Source organism: Choloepus didactylus, chromosome 2, assembly GCF_015220235.1.
Source record: "Choloepus didactylus isolate mChoDid1 chromosome 2, mChoDid1.pri, whole genome shotgun sequence".
Classification (NCBI taxonomy): domain Eukaryota; kingdom Metazoa; phylum Chordata; class Mammalia; order Pilosa; family Megalonychidae; genus Choloepus; species Choloepus didactylus.
The window spans coordinates 221370214-221386006 of record NC_051308.1 but is presented as its reverse complement, the minus strand read 5'-3'; the positions used below and the strand labels follow the sequence as shown (position 1 = coordinate 221386006).

Here is a 15793-nt window from a genome sequence, read left to right as displayed (position 1 = left end):
ATGCCTCTGTTGTCTCTGGACATGTTCTTCCCCTCTTCTTCTGATATCTGCTCTGCTCACAGTATCTCCTTTCTTATGCCTTTCCTAGCCCACCCAGAGAAAAATGACCACTTCCTCTTTTGGCCTCTACTGTACTCTGTGCACCCTTTTGTCATTGTGCATATATATAAACTTGCCTGTCTCTCACTTAATAGGCTGTAAACTCCCTGAGAGCAGGGAACACGTGTTCATCTCTGTAACACTAAATATCTGTTTAACTGCATACAACTACAATCCCTCTTTCATAAAAGAAATGTGATACTGCACATATATGCCATTAAAATGATCAAGACCTACACTAAAATGCTGGCAATTATTATTTTTTGGGCGATGGTGGTAGAATTATGAGCTATTTATTCTCTCTTGTATTTCTAAAGTTTCTGTATTCTTATATAACTTTAGAAATAAGGAAAAAACAAACTAATTAAAAAATAAGTAGTTGTTGGGGTCTCAGATTTATCCATTCTTCATCCTACCATAATTACCTAAATCAAGCTTTTGCCACATACCTTGATTTACTGCAAATGTCTGAGATTCAGTCTTCCTACCAGTCTTCCACCTCTCCTACCCTTCTTGACCCCTTACTGAAAGTTAATCCTCCTAAAACACACAACTTGTATTATGTTACTCTTATTACCCTATTAGATATTTGCAATGAATGTCTACTGACTAAAAGTGCCAATATAAACTTACTAGTATAGGCCCACTATATCCTGATGTAATCCTACCCACACAATTTTATCTCCTGCTCTTTTTCAAAAGATTCTACACTCAACATAGGTTGGTTTCTTGACTATCTGCCTAACCCTGCCCCATTTGTCTTTGTTATTCCCTCTTCCCATTCCCTTGAAATGTTGTCTCTTCATCCCATTCTACCCAGCCTAAAAGGTTCAAATCAAGGGATTATACTTATTGCTTGTGGCTCTGAAGGGCAGAATCAGGATTCTATGTAAAAAGAGGGGGACTGATTATAGAATCTTTGCAGTACATTAATAATGGCAGCAGTTGCAGGAATAAGAAGAAGGAAAGACCGAACTCAAGAGTACTTTTATTATAGGAATAATGAATCCATTTATTATTTTATTTAACAATTACATAGCAAATATAATATATATAAATATAAATATATATATAAAACCTGTCATGGGCAAGGTGTTGTGTTTGTGTATATGAATGTCTAAATATATACAGATACATATGCAGAAACATATACTATATATAGTAAAAACTGATAAATGTTGTACCTGATAATTCAATAAAGAACTTTAGAAGTCCAGAGAAAGGAAAAGACCTTTTTTAGCTAAGAGGAAGAGGTAACATCTGAAATGGACATCTTTCAAAGCATTACAGGTTCAAATAGCAGGTATGAGGTGCCTACAGAGAGCAAAAAGAGGATGATACCTGATTGTTTTCAGGGCTGAGACGACCTCCTGTCCCAGGAGTGCCTGGTATCTTTACTACTGTAGTGCTATTGGCCATGGAGCCTTGTGGAGGAGTGCTGGCTGGTTCCGGTTTTATGGATGAGAAATTGGAAAGGTTGATTAGGGCTGAGGGGCCAAACTGGTTCATAATCTGTCGAGCTTTGGATTTCAGCTCATAGAGCTTATCAAGATCCTGTTTCCTTTTGGAGCTGTGAGGACCAAGGCCAATCAACTGTAAAAGGAAAACATGAAAATTAGCTCCAGAAGACTGTAATAAAGGATGAGTTTTGAAAGTAAAATTAGATGAGGTCTTTCAGACTCTGAGAAGTCTTTGGTGTATATGGGATGATGACCACCTAAAATTGGAGGGAGTGACTGTTCATTGCTCTCACCTGATATTTAGAAACCATCTCTTTTCCAAAAGCAAAATGAAATAGTTCACAAAATTAAAATCAGGAAGAAAGCAAAATGAAATGAGGAATCTTGTGTATAAAAATAAACTAGAAGCAAGACATTTTTGAGGACTTAGTAGAAACAGAATACTTGGTTAAAAACTACATGCATTATTTTTGAGCATCAAATAATGTTAAATCCACAGAAATCATGGCACGGTCACATACTTAAAACCCAGTCACAAAGCTTCATGAAACAGATTAGTTTATTTTGGCATTTCAAAACATGCTTAAGTCTATGTCAGGGCTATGCCCAATAAACACAATATAAGCTACTGTTAAAAAGCAAGCTCTTCTTTATCAATAAGAACAATTGTTCTCAGAGTGTTAGCAGTATGTAAGTAGGTGCAGAGTCCTCAGCCTGAAGCAGCTGGGATTCCTAAATCTTAGAACCATGAGGTTGACTCTGTGGACCTCAGGTCTGGTGTTGTCAAAATCAGATGCACATTCACCAAATTCTGCCCACAGTGGCCTCAAGAAACTTACTTACAGCTATCTGAGTGTCTAGATCTTTAATTACATCAGCAACGGCTGTGAGCCCGGTGAAATGAGAGGCAGCCATTTTCAAAAGCTCCCTGTAAATGAACAACTGGCATCAAGCACTACTCTTTCTATGGAACCATTTCAGATGCACAGACTGGCACAACTTAACAGACCAAGGACCCAGGGAAAATACAGTACATACAGACTACCTGCCTATAAAATCAATGTTCTATTGGATAAACTAGCAGCATATGAAATATTTCATTGGGAAAAACTGTGGAATTTGAATCTGCAGAATCATAGCAACAGCTTTCTGAACTTGGTAAAACTTAGCAACCTGAGTGCGTACCTGTTCTACCCTTGCCCCTATTGCTAATCTTCCCCAACCCACTAACTTTCTAATATGAGAAATCACCTCCTGGATTATTCTCAATAAAACCAACTAAACATATATTGTTTAAATGACCAAGGGAAATGGAGATGACTTGTTGGCAAAGAGCCAGCTGAGGGTGACAGCACAGTATTAGGATCACTTGGTTTTTTAAAATCATGTATGGCCCATGCCCTCTTTCTTCAAAATTCTTCTCAAAACTTCAATAATTCTGGCTGAGCTATTTCTTCCTATTAAAAGAAAAATCCAGAGAACCTAAGATGGCAGCTAGGTGAGACAGGGCAAAAAAACACCTCCATGAAAAATACTAGATAAAAGCCAGAAAGTGACCCAGAACACCAGTTCCAACGATGCACCACCTGGACAAGGACTGCTAAATCCATAGGGACATGCACTTGGTGAAACCAGGAGTCTGCATTCAGAAACGAGTGAGTGAGCCAGCTGAATGTCTGGTGGCCACGCTGAGGTGTGGGGAAACCATGGGTTGGTGTTTGGAGGCAAACTAGTTCTTTTTAAAAAAAACCCAGAAGCGGCTGCAGATACGGCAGCGAGAACCAAACAGTGAAGCGCAGCAGGAACGGGCTGGGCGAACGCCTCAATATCTGGCGTGGATGATAGCCTTTTGTACACCGCTGCTAATTGTCTCGGAGCGAGGAAGATAGAGGATAGCCAAAAGGGGAAAAAAGCCACACCCCTTGCAGCAATCTTCACAGCGGGCTGGGACCGCTCCTGCCTGGTGCAGGCACCACAGCCCAGAGACACACCAAGGGACCCAGTGTGACAGAAAGTGTTTCCAACAACATGAGCACACGTCACAGTATTGGGCGTGGATAATAGCCTTTAGTGCACCCACAGCTAACTGCCCAGGAGCTGGGAAGGCAGAGCTGTGCGAAAAGGGGGAAATTAACAGGCCCCATTCAGCCATCCTTACAGCAGGCTGGGAACGCCCCTGCACAGCCTGGCGGCCCAGAACTTCCCTTGAGGAACGGCGCACACTTGTGATGTAGCACAGCCATCCCTTATCAGAGGCCCTAAGAAGGGCACAGCTGGGAAGAGGGACCCACTCGGAAATCCCAGGGACCATATGCCAATACCAAGGACTTGTGGGTCAGCTGCAGGGACAATCTGTGGCGAGACTGGTCTGAAGGTTTAGGCTCTTGAAATAGCCTTAAATCTCCAGGAACACCAGGAGGTTTGATTATTAAAGCTGCCTGGCTTCCCTAACCGCTCAGACACACGCCCCACATTCCGGGCGGACAGCACCAACAACACACCCAAACTTGGTGCACCAATTGAACCCCATAAGAATCAGACCCCCACACACCACAAAGACAAAGTTGGGGAGAACTGACTTGAGGGGAATAGGTGACTTGCGGATGCTATCTGCTGGTTAGTTAGAGAAAGTGTACACCACCAAGCTGTAGATCTGACAAATTAGAGACTGGTGTTTAATAATCCTTCATATCCTAAAAGAACCCTATCAAGTAAAAGCAAATGCCAAGAGGCCAAAAACAACAGAAAATCTTAAAGTATATGATAAAAAACTAGATGATATAGATAACCCAAACCCAAACACTCAAATCAGAAGATTAGAAGACACACAGTACTTGGCCCAATTAATCAAAGAACTCAAGACAAACAATGAAAGCACTGCACAGGATATAAAGGACATGAAGAAGAGCATGGCACAGGATATAAAGGACATGAAGAAGACCCTAGAAGAGCATAAAGAAGAAACTGCAAGAGTAAATAAAAAAAGAGATGATCTTATGGAAATAAAAGAAACTGTTGACCAAATTAAAAAGAGTCTGGATACTCATGGTACAAGACTAGAGGAAGCTGAACAATGACTCAGCAACCTCAAGAAACAGAATGGAAAATGAAAGAACAAAAGAAAGAATGGAGAAAAAATCGGAAAAATCAAAATGGATCTCAGGGATATGACAGATAAAATAAAAAGTCCAAATTTAAGACTCATTGGTGTCCCAGAAGGGGAAGAGAAGGGTAAAGGTCTAGAAAGAGTATGCAAAGAAATTATTGGGGAAAACGTCCCAAACCTTCTACACAATATAAATACACAAAGCATAAATGCCCAGTGAACTCCAAATAGAATAAATACAAATAAACACACTCCAAGACATTCTGATCAGACTGTCAAATACTGAAGAGAAGGAGCAAGTTCTGAAGGCAGCAAGAGAAAAGCAATTCACCACATACAAAGGAAACAATACAAGACTAAGTAGTGACTACTCAGCGGCCACCATGGAGGTGAGAAGGCAGTGGCATGACATATTTAAAATTCTGCGAGAGAAAAATTTCCAACCAAGAATACTTTGTCCAGCAAAACTCTCCTTCAAATTTGAGGGAGAGCTTAAATTTTTCACAGACAAACAAATGTTGAGAGATTTTGCTAATAAAAGATCTGCCCTACATCAGATACTAAAGAGAGCCCTATTGACAAAGAAACAAAGAAAAGAGAGAGAGAGAGAAATTTAACAGACACATATAGAATATTACACCCCAAATCACCAGGATACACATTCTTCTCTAGTGATCACGGAACTTTCTCCAGAATAGACCATATGCTGGGACATAAAACAAGCCTCAGTAAATTTTAAAAAATTGAATTTATTCAAGCCACATTCTCTGATCACAATGGAATACAAATAGAAGTCAATAACCATCAGAGACTTAGAAAATTCACAAACACCTGGAGATTAAAAATGAGGAGGAGATGAAAACATTCCCAGATAATCAAAAGCTGAGGGACTTCATCACCAGTAGATCAGTCCTATAAGAAATGCTAAAGGGAATTGTGTAGGCTGAAAGAAAGGGACACTAAACAACTGACTGAAACCACATGAAGAAATAAGGATTTCCAGTAAAGATCTCATGGTAAATATAAATACCAACACTACTGTATTTTAGATTTGTAACTCCACTATTTACTTCTACAGGATCTAAAAGACATAAAGTGTAATGATAAATCAGTGGTTCTGGACTCAATATAAAACATGTAATTTTTGACAAGATCTACATAATGGTGGGGGAAGGGAGGAGTACAGGAACATAGTTTATGTGTCCTATTGAAGTTAAGTTGGTATCAAAGAAAACAAGATTGTTATAGATTTAAGATGTTAAATTTAAGCCCCACGGTAAACAAAAAGAAAGTATCAGAGAATATGATCATAGAGATGAAAAGTGGAGTATGGGTTACGAGAAGTGGGGGAAGGGGTATTGGGGAGTTAATAAGAAATGAGTATACGGTTTCTGTTTGAGGTGAGGGGAAATTTCTAGTAATGGATGGTGAATGTGATTAATCCCACTAATCCCACTAATGGAATGCTTGGGAGGGGTTGGAAGGGGAAGATTTATGCTGTATATATGTTTCCACAAATGAAAAAAAAAAATAAAGACAGTCTAAATAGATAATGACAATTAAATGCCAAGGATGATCCTGGATGGGATCTGAGGATGGAGGAGAGGAGGCTCAAAGGGACACAGTTGGGACATAAGAAAAAAATGAAATATAGTATGTAAGCTTTGTATCAATGTTGAATTTCTCGAACTTCTTAGCTGCGCCTAACGTGACTGCATAAATGAATGTTCTTTCATGACAAATGTATATGTGAATTATAGTGTTTGTTCAAGGATGTGTGCAGCTTGCTCTCATATGTTCAGAAGACAGAACAACAGATGATGGATGATAGGGAGGGAGGGAAAGAAAGAAATGGTAGAGTGACAGGATGTTAAAGTTGGTGGATCTGGGGTATTGGTGGAGGGGGGTTGGGGTATGCTGGAGTTCTGTGTATGGGGTTTGTATTGTTTTTGCAATTGTTCCTGTAAGTCTGAATTTATTTCAAAATAAAATTCAAAAAAAAAAGAAAAATTCAGATGATAACCAGACATCCATCACCGGACTGACACTACCCTAAATTTCCTAGACTGTTCCTTTATATGGTTGGATTTAAGACACTATAACATGACTGAGTGGTGATTACATGGGTTTATACATTGTCAAACAGATTACACTGAACATTTAAGATCCATGCACTTTTTATTGTATGTAAATTATACCACAATTAAGAATAAATCAGATCTCCTAAAAGTAGGTAATTAAGTTAACACTGCATATATAATGGGAAAAGATAATCAAATAAATGGTGATGTATGACTGATCACATCTGGAAGATATCTATTATCACATTTAAAATGTAAATATTTTATCTGTCTGGAATGGAAGGGATGTATACCTTCTTCTCTTCCTATATACCTCTCATTCCAGAGGGAACAAATACTTAAATTTTAAACATGAAATCATAAACTAGAAAAAATATACAAGATCTAAAAAACAAAATTCACAAACCTAAATCTCACATCCTATACAAAATAATCATTCAAAATAGACCACAGCGAGTAGAAAAAATGGGGACAGAAACTAAATGAAAATAGGGTGGGATGGGAGGGATGATTTGGGTGTTCTTTTTACTTTTATTTTTTATTCTTATTCTGATTCTTTCTGATGTAAGGAAAATGTTCAAAAATGGATTGGGGTGATGAATGCATTAACTATATGATGATGCTGTGAACAGTTGATTGTACACCATGGATGATTATATGGTATGTGAACATATTTCAATAAAACTTAATTTTAAAAAATGGATCACACACTTAAATGTAAAACATAAAACAATAAAACTTTTAGAGAAAAGAAAAAAACAGAAATTCTTTGGGATCTAGGACTGGGCAAACAACCAAAGCACAATCCTGGTCCTGACTTAATCAGCACAGCAGGGTGAGATGCTTCAGGGCTCTGTCCCTGCTGCAGGAACTTTGAACAACCACAATTAAGAATAAATCAAATCCCCCAAAAGCAGATAATTAAGTTAACACTGCATATACAAGAACTGGCAGAAACACCTTTCTCAAAGCTCCAGAAAACAGTTAAAGGACTGCAGCAACAGAGTGTAGACCATCACTACAATCAGAATAATAAACATAACCATCACACCCAAAAGTTCCCTCTTCTGGCTAAATATTTTGTCCAATGAGACGTAAGGGAGTCTGTCAGGATATTTCTGGAAAATGTTTCCTTGTTCTTATAAAAAGACACACAGGAAGAAAAGACTTCTTTTGCTCCATGTTGTTTCTACAGGTGATACCTGAAATACTGTCAGCCATCTTGTGACCTAGGGGAAAGTAGAGCTAACTTTGGAATAAACAAACAAACATGAGGACGGCAGGAGAAGAGTGGAAAGAACCTGGGTCCTTAGCAAAATTGTTGAGCCGCTGAATTAACCAACCTTGGAGCTACCCTACTTTGGAACTTCTGATTACAGATGGAATGAAATTTCCTTATTGTTTAAAAAAAAATGAAAAAGGGAAACAAGAGAAAGAGGTATATGTGTATATGGAAGAGTGGTCAGAGAGATGCCATATTGTTGACTTTGAAGATAGATTAAGGCAGGTATGAGACAAGGAATATGGGCAGCCCCTATAAGCCACAAAAATCAAGGGAAAAGATTCTCTCCTTGAGCTTCCAGAAAGAAACACAGACATGCCTACATATTGGTTTTAGCCCAGTGAGACTTGTATCAGACTTCCAACCTATATAGATGCAATATAACCAAATCAAGAATATGGTTTCTTAAGAGCAGTAGAATCTTGTAGCACCATGGCTGGCCCTTTCCCAGCCCCCTCTCTGGCTCAGAACAGAGCTTGGAATGTTAAATTGCTTGAGCTTGATTACACTTGGTGGTTACACTGGTGAATGTCCTTGTTCTTAGGAAATGTACATAGCAGTGTTAAGTGTTCAAGAAACATGATGTATACAACCTACACTCAATGTTCAGAACATTAATTGATAGACGGTTCATCTGTTCATCTACTGATCAGCAGATGAAAAGATAGATGAATAGACCGAAAAATAAGGCAAATGTGCCAAAGGGTTAAAGTTGGTGGGTCTGGGGTGTGGGTGGAGTAGGTATTTGTTGGAGTTCTCTGTAAGGGATTTGCACTATTATTTGAAATTATCCAGTAAGTTTGAACATATTTTAAAATAAAAAAAATTTAAAAGCACAATCCATAAAAGAAAAAATGATAAATTGGCCCTCATTAAAATTTTAAAATCTTTCCTCTGTGAAAGCCCATGTGAAAAGGATGAAAAGACAAACTACAGACTAAGAGAAAACATTTACAAATTACATATCCAACAAAGGACTAGTACTTAGAATAAAGTATTCTCAAAACTTAGCAGTACCTCTCTGTACTGTCTTCACAATTTTTCTTTAAATCTAAAAAATAAAGTTTATATCAAAAAGAAAAGTACAAACTACTGATACACAAAACAATAATGAGTTAATCCCAAAAAATTTACATGAGAAGAAGCCAGTCTTAAAAGACTACATACCGGGAGGCGGGGCAAGATGGCAGACTGGTGAGCTGTATGTTTTAGTTACTCCTCCAGGAAAGTAGGTAAAAAGCCAGGAACTGCGTGGACTGGACACCACAGAGCAATCTGTCTTTGGGCATACTTCATACAACACTCATGAAAACGTGGAACTGCTGAGATCAGCGAAATCTGTAAGTTTTTGCGGCCAGGGGACCCGCGCCCCTCCCTGCCAGGCTCAGTCCCGGGGGAGGAGGGGCTGTCAGCTCCAGGAAGGAGAAGGGAGAATTGCAGTGGCTGCTCTTACCGGAAACTCATTCTACTGATTCAAACTCCAACCATAGATAGACTGAGGCCAGACACCAGAGACTCTGAGAGCAGCCAGCCCAGCAGAGAGGAGACAGGCATAGAAAAAAAACAACACGAAAAACTCCAAAATAAAAGCAGAGGACTTTTGGAGTTCTGGTGAACACAGAAAGGGGAAGGGCGGAGATCAGGCCTTGAGGCGCATATGCAAATCCCGAAGCAAGGCTGATCTCTCTGCCCTGGGCACTTTTCCTTAATGGCCCTGGTTGCTTTGTCTATTAGCATTTCAATAACCCATTAGATCTCTGAGGAGGGCCGTTTTTTTTTTTTTTTTTTTTTTTTTTTAAATCCTTTTTGCTTTTTCTAAAACAATTACTCTAAGAAGCTCAATACAGAAAGCTTCAAAGAATTGAAATTTGGGCACGTCAAGTCAAGAGCAGAACTAAGAGAGCTCTGAGACAAAAGGCAATAATCCAGTGGCTGAGAAAATTCACTAAACAACACAACTTCCCAAGAAAAGGGGGGTGTCCGCTCACAGCCACCATCCTGGTGGACAGGAAACACTCCTGCCCATCGCCAGCCCCATAGCCCAGAGCTGCCCCAGACAACCCAGTGTGACGGAAGTGCTTCAAATAACAGGCACACACCACAAAACTGGGCGTAGACATTAGCCTTCCCTGCAACCTCAGCTGAATGTCCCAGAGCTGGGAAGGGGGAGCAGTGTGAATTAACAGAGCCCCATTCAGCCATCATTTGAGCAGACTGGGAGCCTCCCAACACAGCCCAGCAGCCCAGAACTGCCCTGGGGGGACGGCACTCACCTGCGACATAGCACAGTCATCCCTCAACAGAGGACCCGGGGTGCACAGCCTGGAAGAGGGGCCCACTTGCAAGTCTCAGGAGCCATACGCCAATACCAAAGACTTGTGGGTCAGTGGCAGAGACAAACTGTGGCAGGACTGAACTGAAGGATTAGACTATTGCAGTAGCTTTAAAACTCTAGGATCATCAGGGAGATTTGATTGTTAGGGCCACCCCCCCTCCCCGACTGCCCAGAAACACGCCCCACATACAGGGCAGGCAACACCAACTACACACGCAAGCTTGGGACACCAATTGGGCCCCACAAGACTCACTCCCCCACTCACCAAAAAGGCTAAGCAGGGGAGATCTGGCTTGTGGAGAACAGGTGGCTTGTGGACGCCACCTGCTGGTTAGTTAGAGAAAGTGTACTCCACGAAGCTGTAGATCTGATAAATTAGAGATAAGGACTTCAACTGGTCTACAAACCCTAAAAGAACCCTATCAAGGTCAGCAAATGCCACGAGGCCAAAAACAACAGAAAATTATAAAGCATATGAAAAAACCAGACGATATGGATAACTCAAGCCCAAGCACCCAAATCAAAAGACCAGAAGAGACACACCTAGAGCAACTACTCAAAGAACTAAAGATGAACAATGAGACCCTAGTACGGGATATGAAGGAAATCAAGAAGACCCTAGAAGAGCATAAAGAAGACATTGCAAGACTAAATAAAAAAATGGATGATCTTATGGAAATTAAAGAAACTGTTGACCAAATTAAAAAGATTCTGGACACTCATAGTACAAGACTAGAGGAAGTTGAACAACGAATCAGTGACCTGGAAGATGACAGAATGGAAAATGAAAACATAAAAGAAAGAATGGGGAAAAAAATTGAAAAACTCGAAATGGACCTCAGGGATATGATAGATAATATGAAACGTCCGAATATAAGACTCATTGGTGTCCCAGAAGGGGAAGAAAAGGGTAAAGGTCTAGGAAGAGTATTCAAAGAAATTGTTGGGGAAAACTTCCCAAATCTTCTAAACAACATCAATACACAAATCATAAATGCTCAGCGAACTCCAAATAGAATAAATCCAAAAAAACCCACTCCGAGACATATACTGATCACACTGTCAAACATAGAAGAGAAGGAGCAAGTTCTGAAAGCAGCAAGAGAAAAGCAATTCACCACATACAAAGGAAACAGCATAAGACTAAGTAGTGACTACTCAGCAGCCACCATGGAGGCAAGAAGGCAGTGGCACGATATATTTAAAATTCTGAGTGAGAGGAATTTCCAGCCAAGAATACTTTATCCAGCAAAGCTCTCCTTCAAATTTGAGGGAGAGCTTAAATTTTTCACAGACAAAGAAATGCTGAGAGAATTTGCTAACAAGAGACCTGCCCTACTGGAGATACTCAAGGGAGCCCTACAGACAGAGAAACAAAGACAGGACAGAGAGACTTGGAGAAAGGTTCAGTACTAAAGAGATTCGGTATGGGTACAATAAAGGATATTAATAGAGAGAGGGAAAAATATGGCAAACATAATCCAAAGGATAAGATGGCCGATTCAAGAAATGCCTTCACAGTTTTAACGTTGAATGTAAATGGATTAAACTCCCCAATTAAAAGATATAGATTCGCAGAATGGATCAAAAAAAATGAACCATCAATATGTTGCATACAAGAGACTCATCTTAGACACAGGGACACAAAGAAACTGAAAGTGAAAGGATGGAAAAAAATATTTCATGCAAGCTACAGCCAAAAGAAAGCAGGTGTAGCAATATTAATCTCAGATAAAATAGACTTCAAATGCAGGGATGTTTTGAGAGACAAAGAAGGCCACTACATACTAATAAAAGGGGCAATTCAGCAAGAAGAAATAACAATTGTAAATGTCTATGCACCCAATCAAGGTGCCACAAAATACATGAGAGAAACATTGGCAAAACTAAAGTAAGCAATTGATGTTTCCACAATAATTGTGGGAGACTTCAACACATCACTCTCTCCTATAGATAGATCAACCAGACAGAAGACCAATAAGGAAATTGAAAACCTAAACAATCTGATAAATGAATTAGATTTAACAGACATCTACAGGACATTACATCCCAAATCAACAGGATACACATACTTTTCTAGTGCTCACGGAACTTTCTCCAGAATAGATCATATGCTGGGACATAAAACAAGCCTCAATAAATTTAAAAAGATTGAAATTATTCAAAGCACATTCTCTGACCACAATGGAATACAATTAGAAGTCAATAACCATCAGAGAATTAGAAAATTCACAAATACCTGGAGGTTAAACAACACACTCCTAAACAATCAGTGGGTTAAAGAAGAAATAGCAAGAGAAATTGCTAAATATATAGAGACGAATGAAAATGAGAACACAACATACCAAAACCTATGGGATGCAGCAAAAGCAGTGCTAAGGGGGAAATTTATAGCACTAAACGCATATATTAAAAAGGAAGAAAGAGCCAAAATCAAAGAACTAATGGATCAACTGAAGAAGCTAGAAAATGAACAGCAAACCAATCCTAAACCAAGTACAAGAAAAGAAATAACAAGGATTAAAGCAGAAATAAATGACATAGAGAACAAAAAAACAATAGAAAGGATAAATATCACCAAAAGTTGGTTCTTTGAGAAGATCAACAAGATTGACAAGCCCCTAGCTAGACTGACAAAATCAAAAAGAGAGAAGACCCATATAAACAAAATAATGAATGAAAAAGGTGACATAACTGCAGATCCTGAAGAAATTAAAAAAATTATAAGAGAATATTATGAACAACTATATGGCAACAAACTGGATAATGTAGAAGAAATGGACAATTTCCTGGAAACATATGAACAACCTAGACTGACCAGAGAAGAAATAGAAGACCTCAACCAACCCATCACAAGCAAAGAGATCCAATCAGTCATCAAAAATCTTCCCACAAATAAATGCCCAGGGCCAGATGGCTTCACAGGGGAATTCTACCAAACTTTCCAGAAAGAACTGACACCAATCTTACTCAAACTCTTTCAAAACATTGAAAAAAATGGAACACTACCTAACTCATTTTATGAAGCTAACATCAATCTAATACCAAAACCAGGCAAAGATGCTACAAAAAAGGAAAACTACCGGCCAATCTCCCTAATGAATATAGATGCAAAAATCCTCAACAAAATACTTGCAAATCGAATCCAAAGACACATTAAAAAAATCATACACCATGACCAAGTGGGGTTCATTCCAGGCATGCAAGGATGGTTCAACATAAGAAAAACAATCAATGTATTACAACACATTAAAAACTCGAAAGGGAAAAATCAATTGATCATCTCAATAGATGCTGAAAAAGCATTTGACAAAATCCAACATCCCTTTTTGATAAAAACACTTCAAAAGGTAGGAATTGAAGGAAACTTCCTCAACATGATAAAGAGCATATATGAAAAACCCACAGCCAGCATAGTACTCAATGGTGAGAGACTGAAAGCCTTCCCTCTAAGATCAGGAACAAGACAAGGATGCCCGCTGTCACCACTGTTATTCAACATTGTGCTGGAAGTGCTAGCCAGGGCAATCCGGCAAGACAAAGAAATAAAAGGCATCCAAATTGGAAAAGAAGAAGTAAAACTGTCATTGTTTGCAGATGATATGATCTTATATCTAGAAAACCCTGAGAAATCAACGATACACCTACTAGAGCTAATAAACAAATTTAGCAAAGTAGCGGGATACAAGGTTAATGCACATAAGTCAGTAATGTTTCTATATGCTAGAAATGAACAAACTGAAGAGACACTCAAGAAAAAGATACCATTTTCAATAGCAACTAAAAAAATCAAGTACCTAGGAATAAACTTAACCAAAGATGTAAAAGACCTATACAAAGAAAACTACATAACTCTACTAAAAGAAATAGAAGGGGACCTTAAAAGATGGAAAAATATTCCATGTTCATGGATAGGAAGGCTAAATGTCATTAAGATGTCAATTCTACCCAAACTCATCTACAGATTCAATGCAATCCCAATCAAAATTCCAACAACCTACTTTGCAGACTTGGAAAAGCTAGTTATCAAATTTATTTGGAAAGGGAAGATGCCTCGAATTGCTAAAGACACTTTAAAAAAGAAAAACGAAGTGGGAGGACTTACACTCCCTGACTTTGAAGCTTATTATAAAGCCACAGTTGCCAAAACAGCATGGTACTGGCACAAAGATAGACATATAGATCAATGGAATCGAATTGAGAATTCAGAGATAGACCCTCAGATCTATGGCCGACTGATCTTTGATAAGGCCCCCAAAGTCACCGAACTGAGCCATAATGGTCTTTTCAACAAATGGGGCTGGGAGAGTTGGATATCCATATCCAAAAGAATGAAAGAGGACCCCTACCTCACCCCCTACACAAAAATTAACTCAAAATGGACCAAAGATCTCAATATAAAAGAAAGTACCATTAAACTCCTAGAAGATAATGTAGGAAAACATCTTCAAGACCTTGTATTAGGAGGCCACTTCCTAGACTTTACACCCAAAGCACAAGCAACAAAAGAGAAAATAGATAAATGGGAACTCCTCAAGCTTAGAAGTTTCTGCACCTCAAAGGAATTTCTCAAAAAGGTAAAGAGGCAGCCAACTCAATGGGAAAAAATTTTTGGAAACCATGTATCTGACAAAAGACTGATATCTTGCATATACAAAGAAATCCTACAACTCAATGACAATAGTACAGACAGCCCAATTATAAAATGGGCAAAAGATATGAAAAGACAGTTCTCTGAAGAGGAAATACAAATGGCCAAGAAACACATGAAAAAATGTTCAGCTTCACTAGCTATTAGAGAGATGCAAATTAAGACCACAATGAGATACCATCTAACACCGGTTAGAATGGCTGCCATTAAACAAACAGGAAACTACAAATGCTGGAGGGGATGTGGAGAAATTGGAACTCTTATTCATTGTTGGTGGGACTGTATAATGGTTCAGCCACTCTGGAAGTCAGTCTGGCAGTTCCTTAGAAAACTAGAGATAGAGCTACCATTCGATCCAGCGATTGCACTTCTCGGGATATACCCGGAAGATCGGAAAGCAGTGACACGAACAGATATCTGCACGCCAATGTTCATAGTAGCATTATTCACAATTGCCAAGAGATGGAAACAACCCAAATGTCCATCAACAGATGAGTGGATAAATAAAATGTGGTATATACACACGATGGAATACTACGCGGCAGTAAGAAGGAACGATCTGGTGAAACATATGACAACATGGATGAACCTTGAAGACATAATGCTGAGCGAAATAAGCCAGGCACAAAAAGAGAAATATTATATGCTACCACTAATGTGAACTTTGAAAAATGTAAAACAAATGGTTTATAATGTAGAATGTAGGGGAACTAGCAGTAGAGAGCAATTAAGGAAGGGGGAACAATAATCCAAGAAGAACAGATAAGCTATTTAACGTT

The 15793-nt window shown here is 38.9% G+C and overlaps 1 protein-coding gene across 1 annotated transcript in view; it reads right to left on the bottom strand.

The window, feature by feature from the left end:
- TAF12 (TATA-box binding protein associated factor 12) overlaps positions 1-15793 on the bottom strand; it is a 52559-nt gene that overhangs the window by 10702 nt on the left and 26064 nt on the right. Inside the window, exon 2 of the mRNA XM_037827982.1 lies at positions 1441-1692. Within this exon, the coding sequence (XP_037683910.1) occupies positions 1441-1608 (168 nt within the window). The 5' untranslated portion in view covers positions 1609-1692. The remainder of the gene's footprint in view (positions 1-1440; positions 1693-15793) is intronic.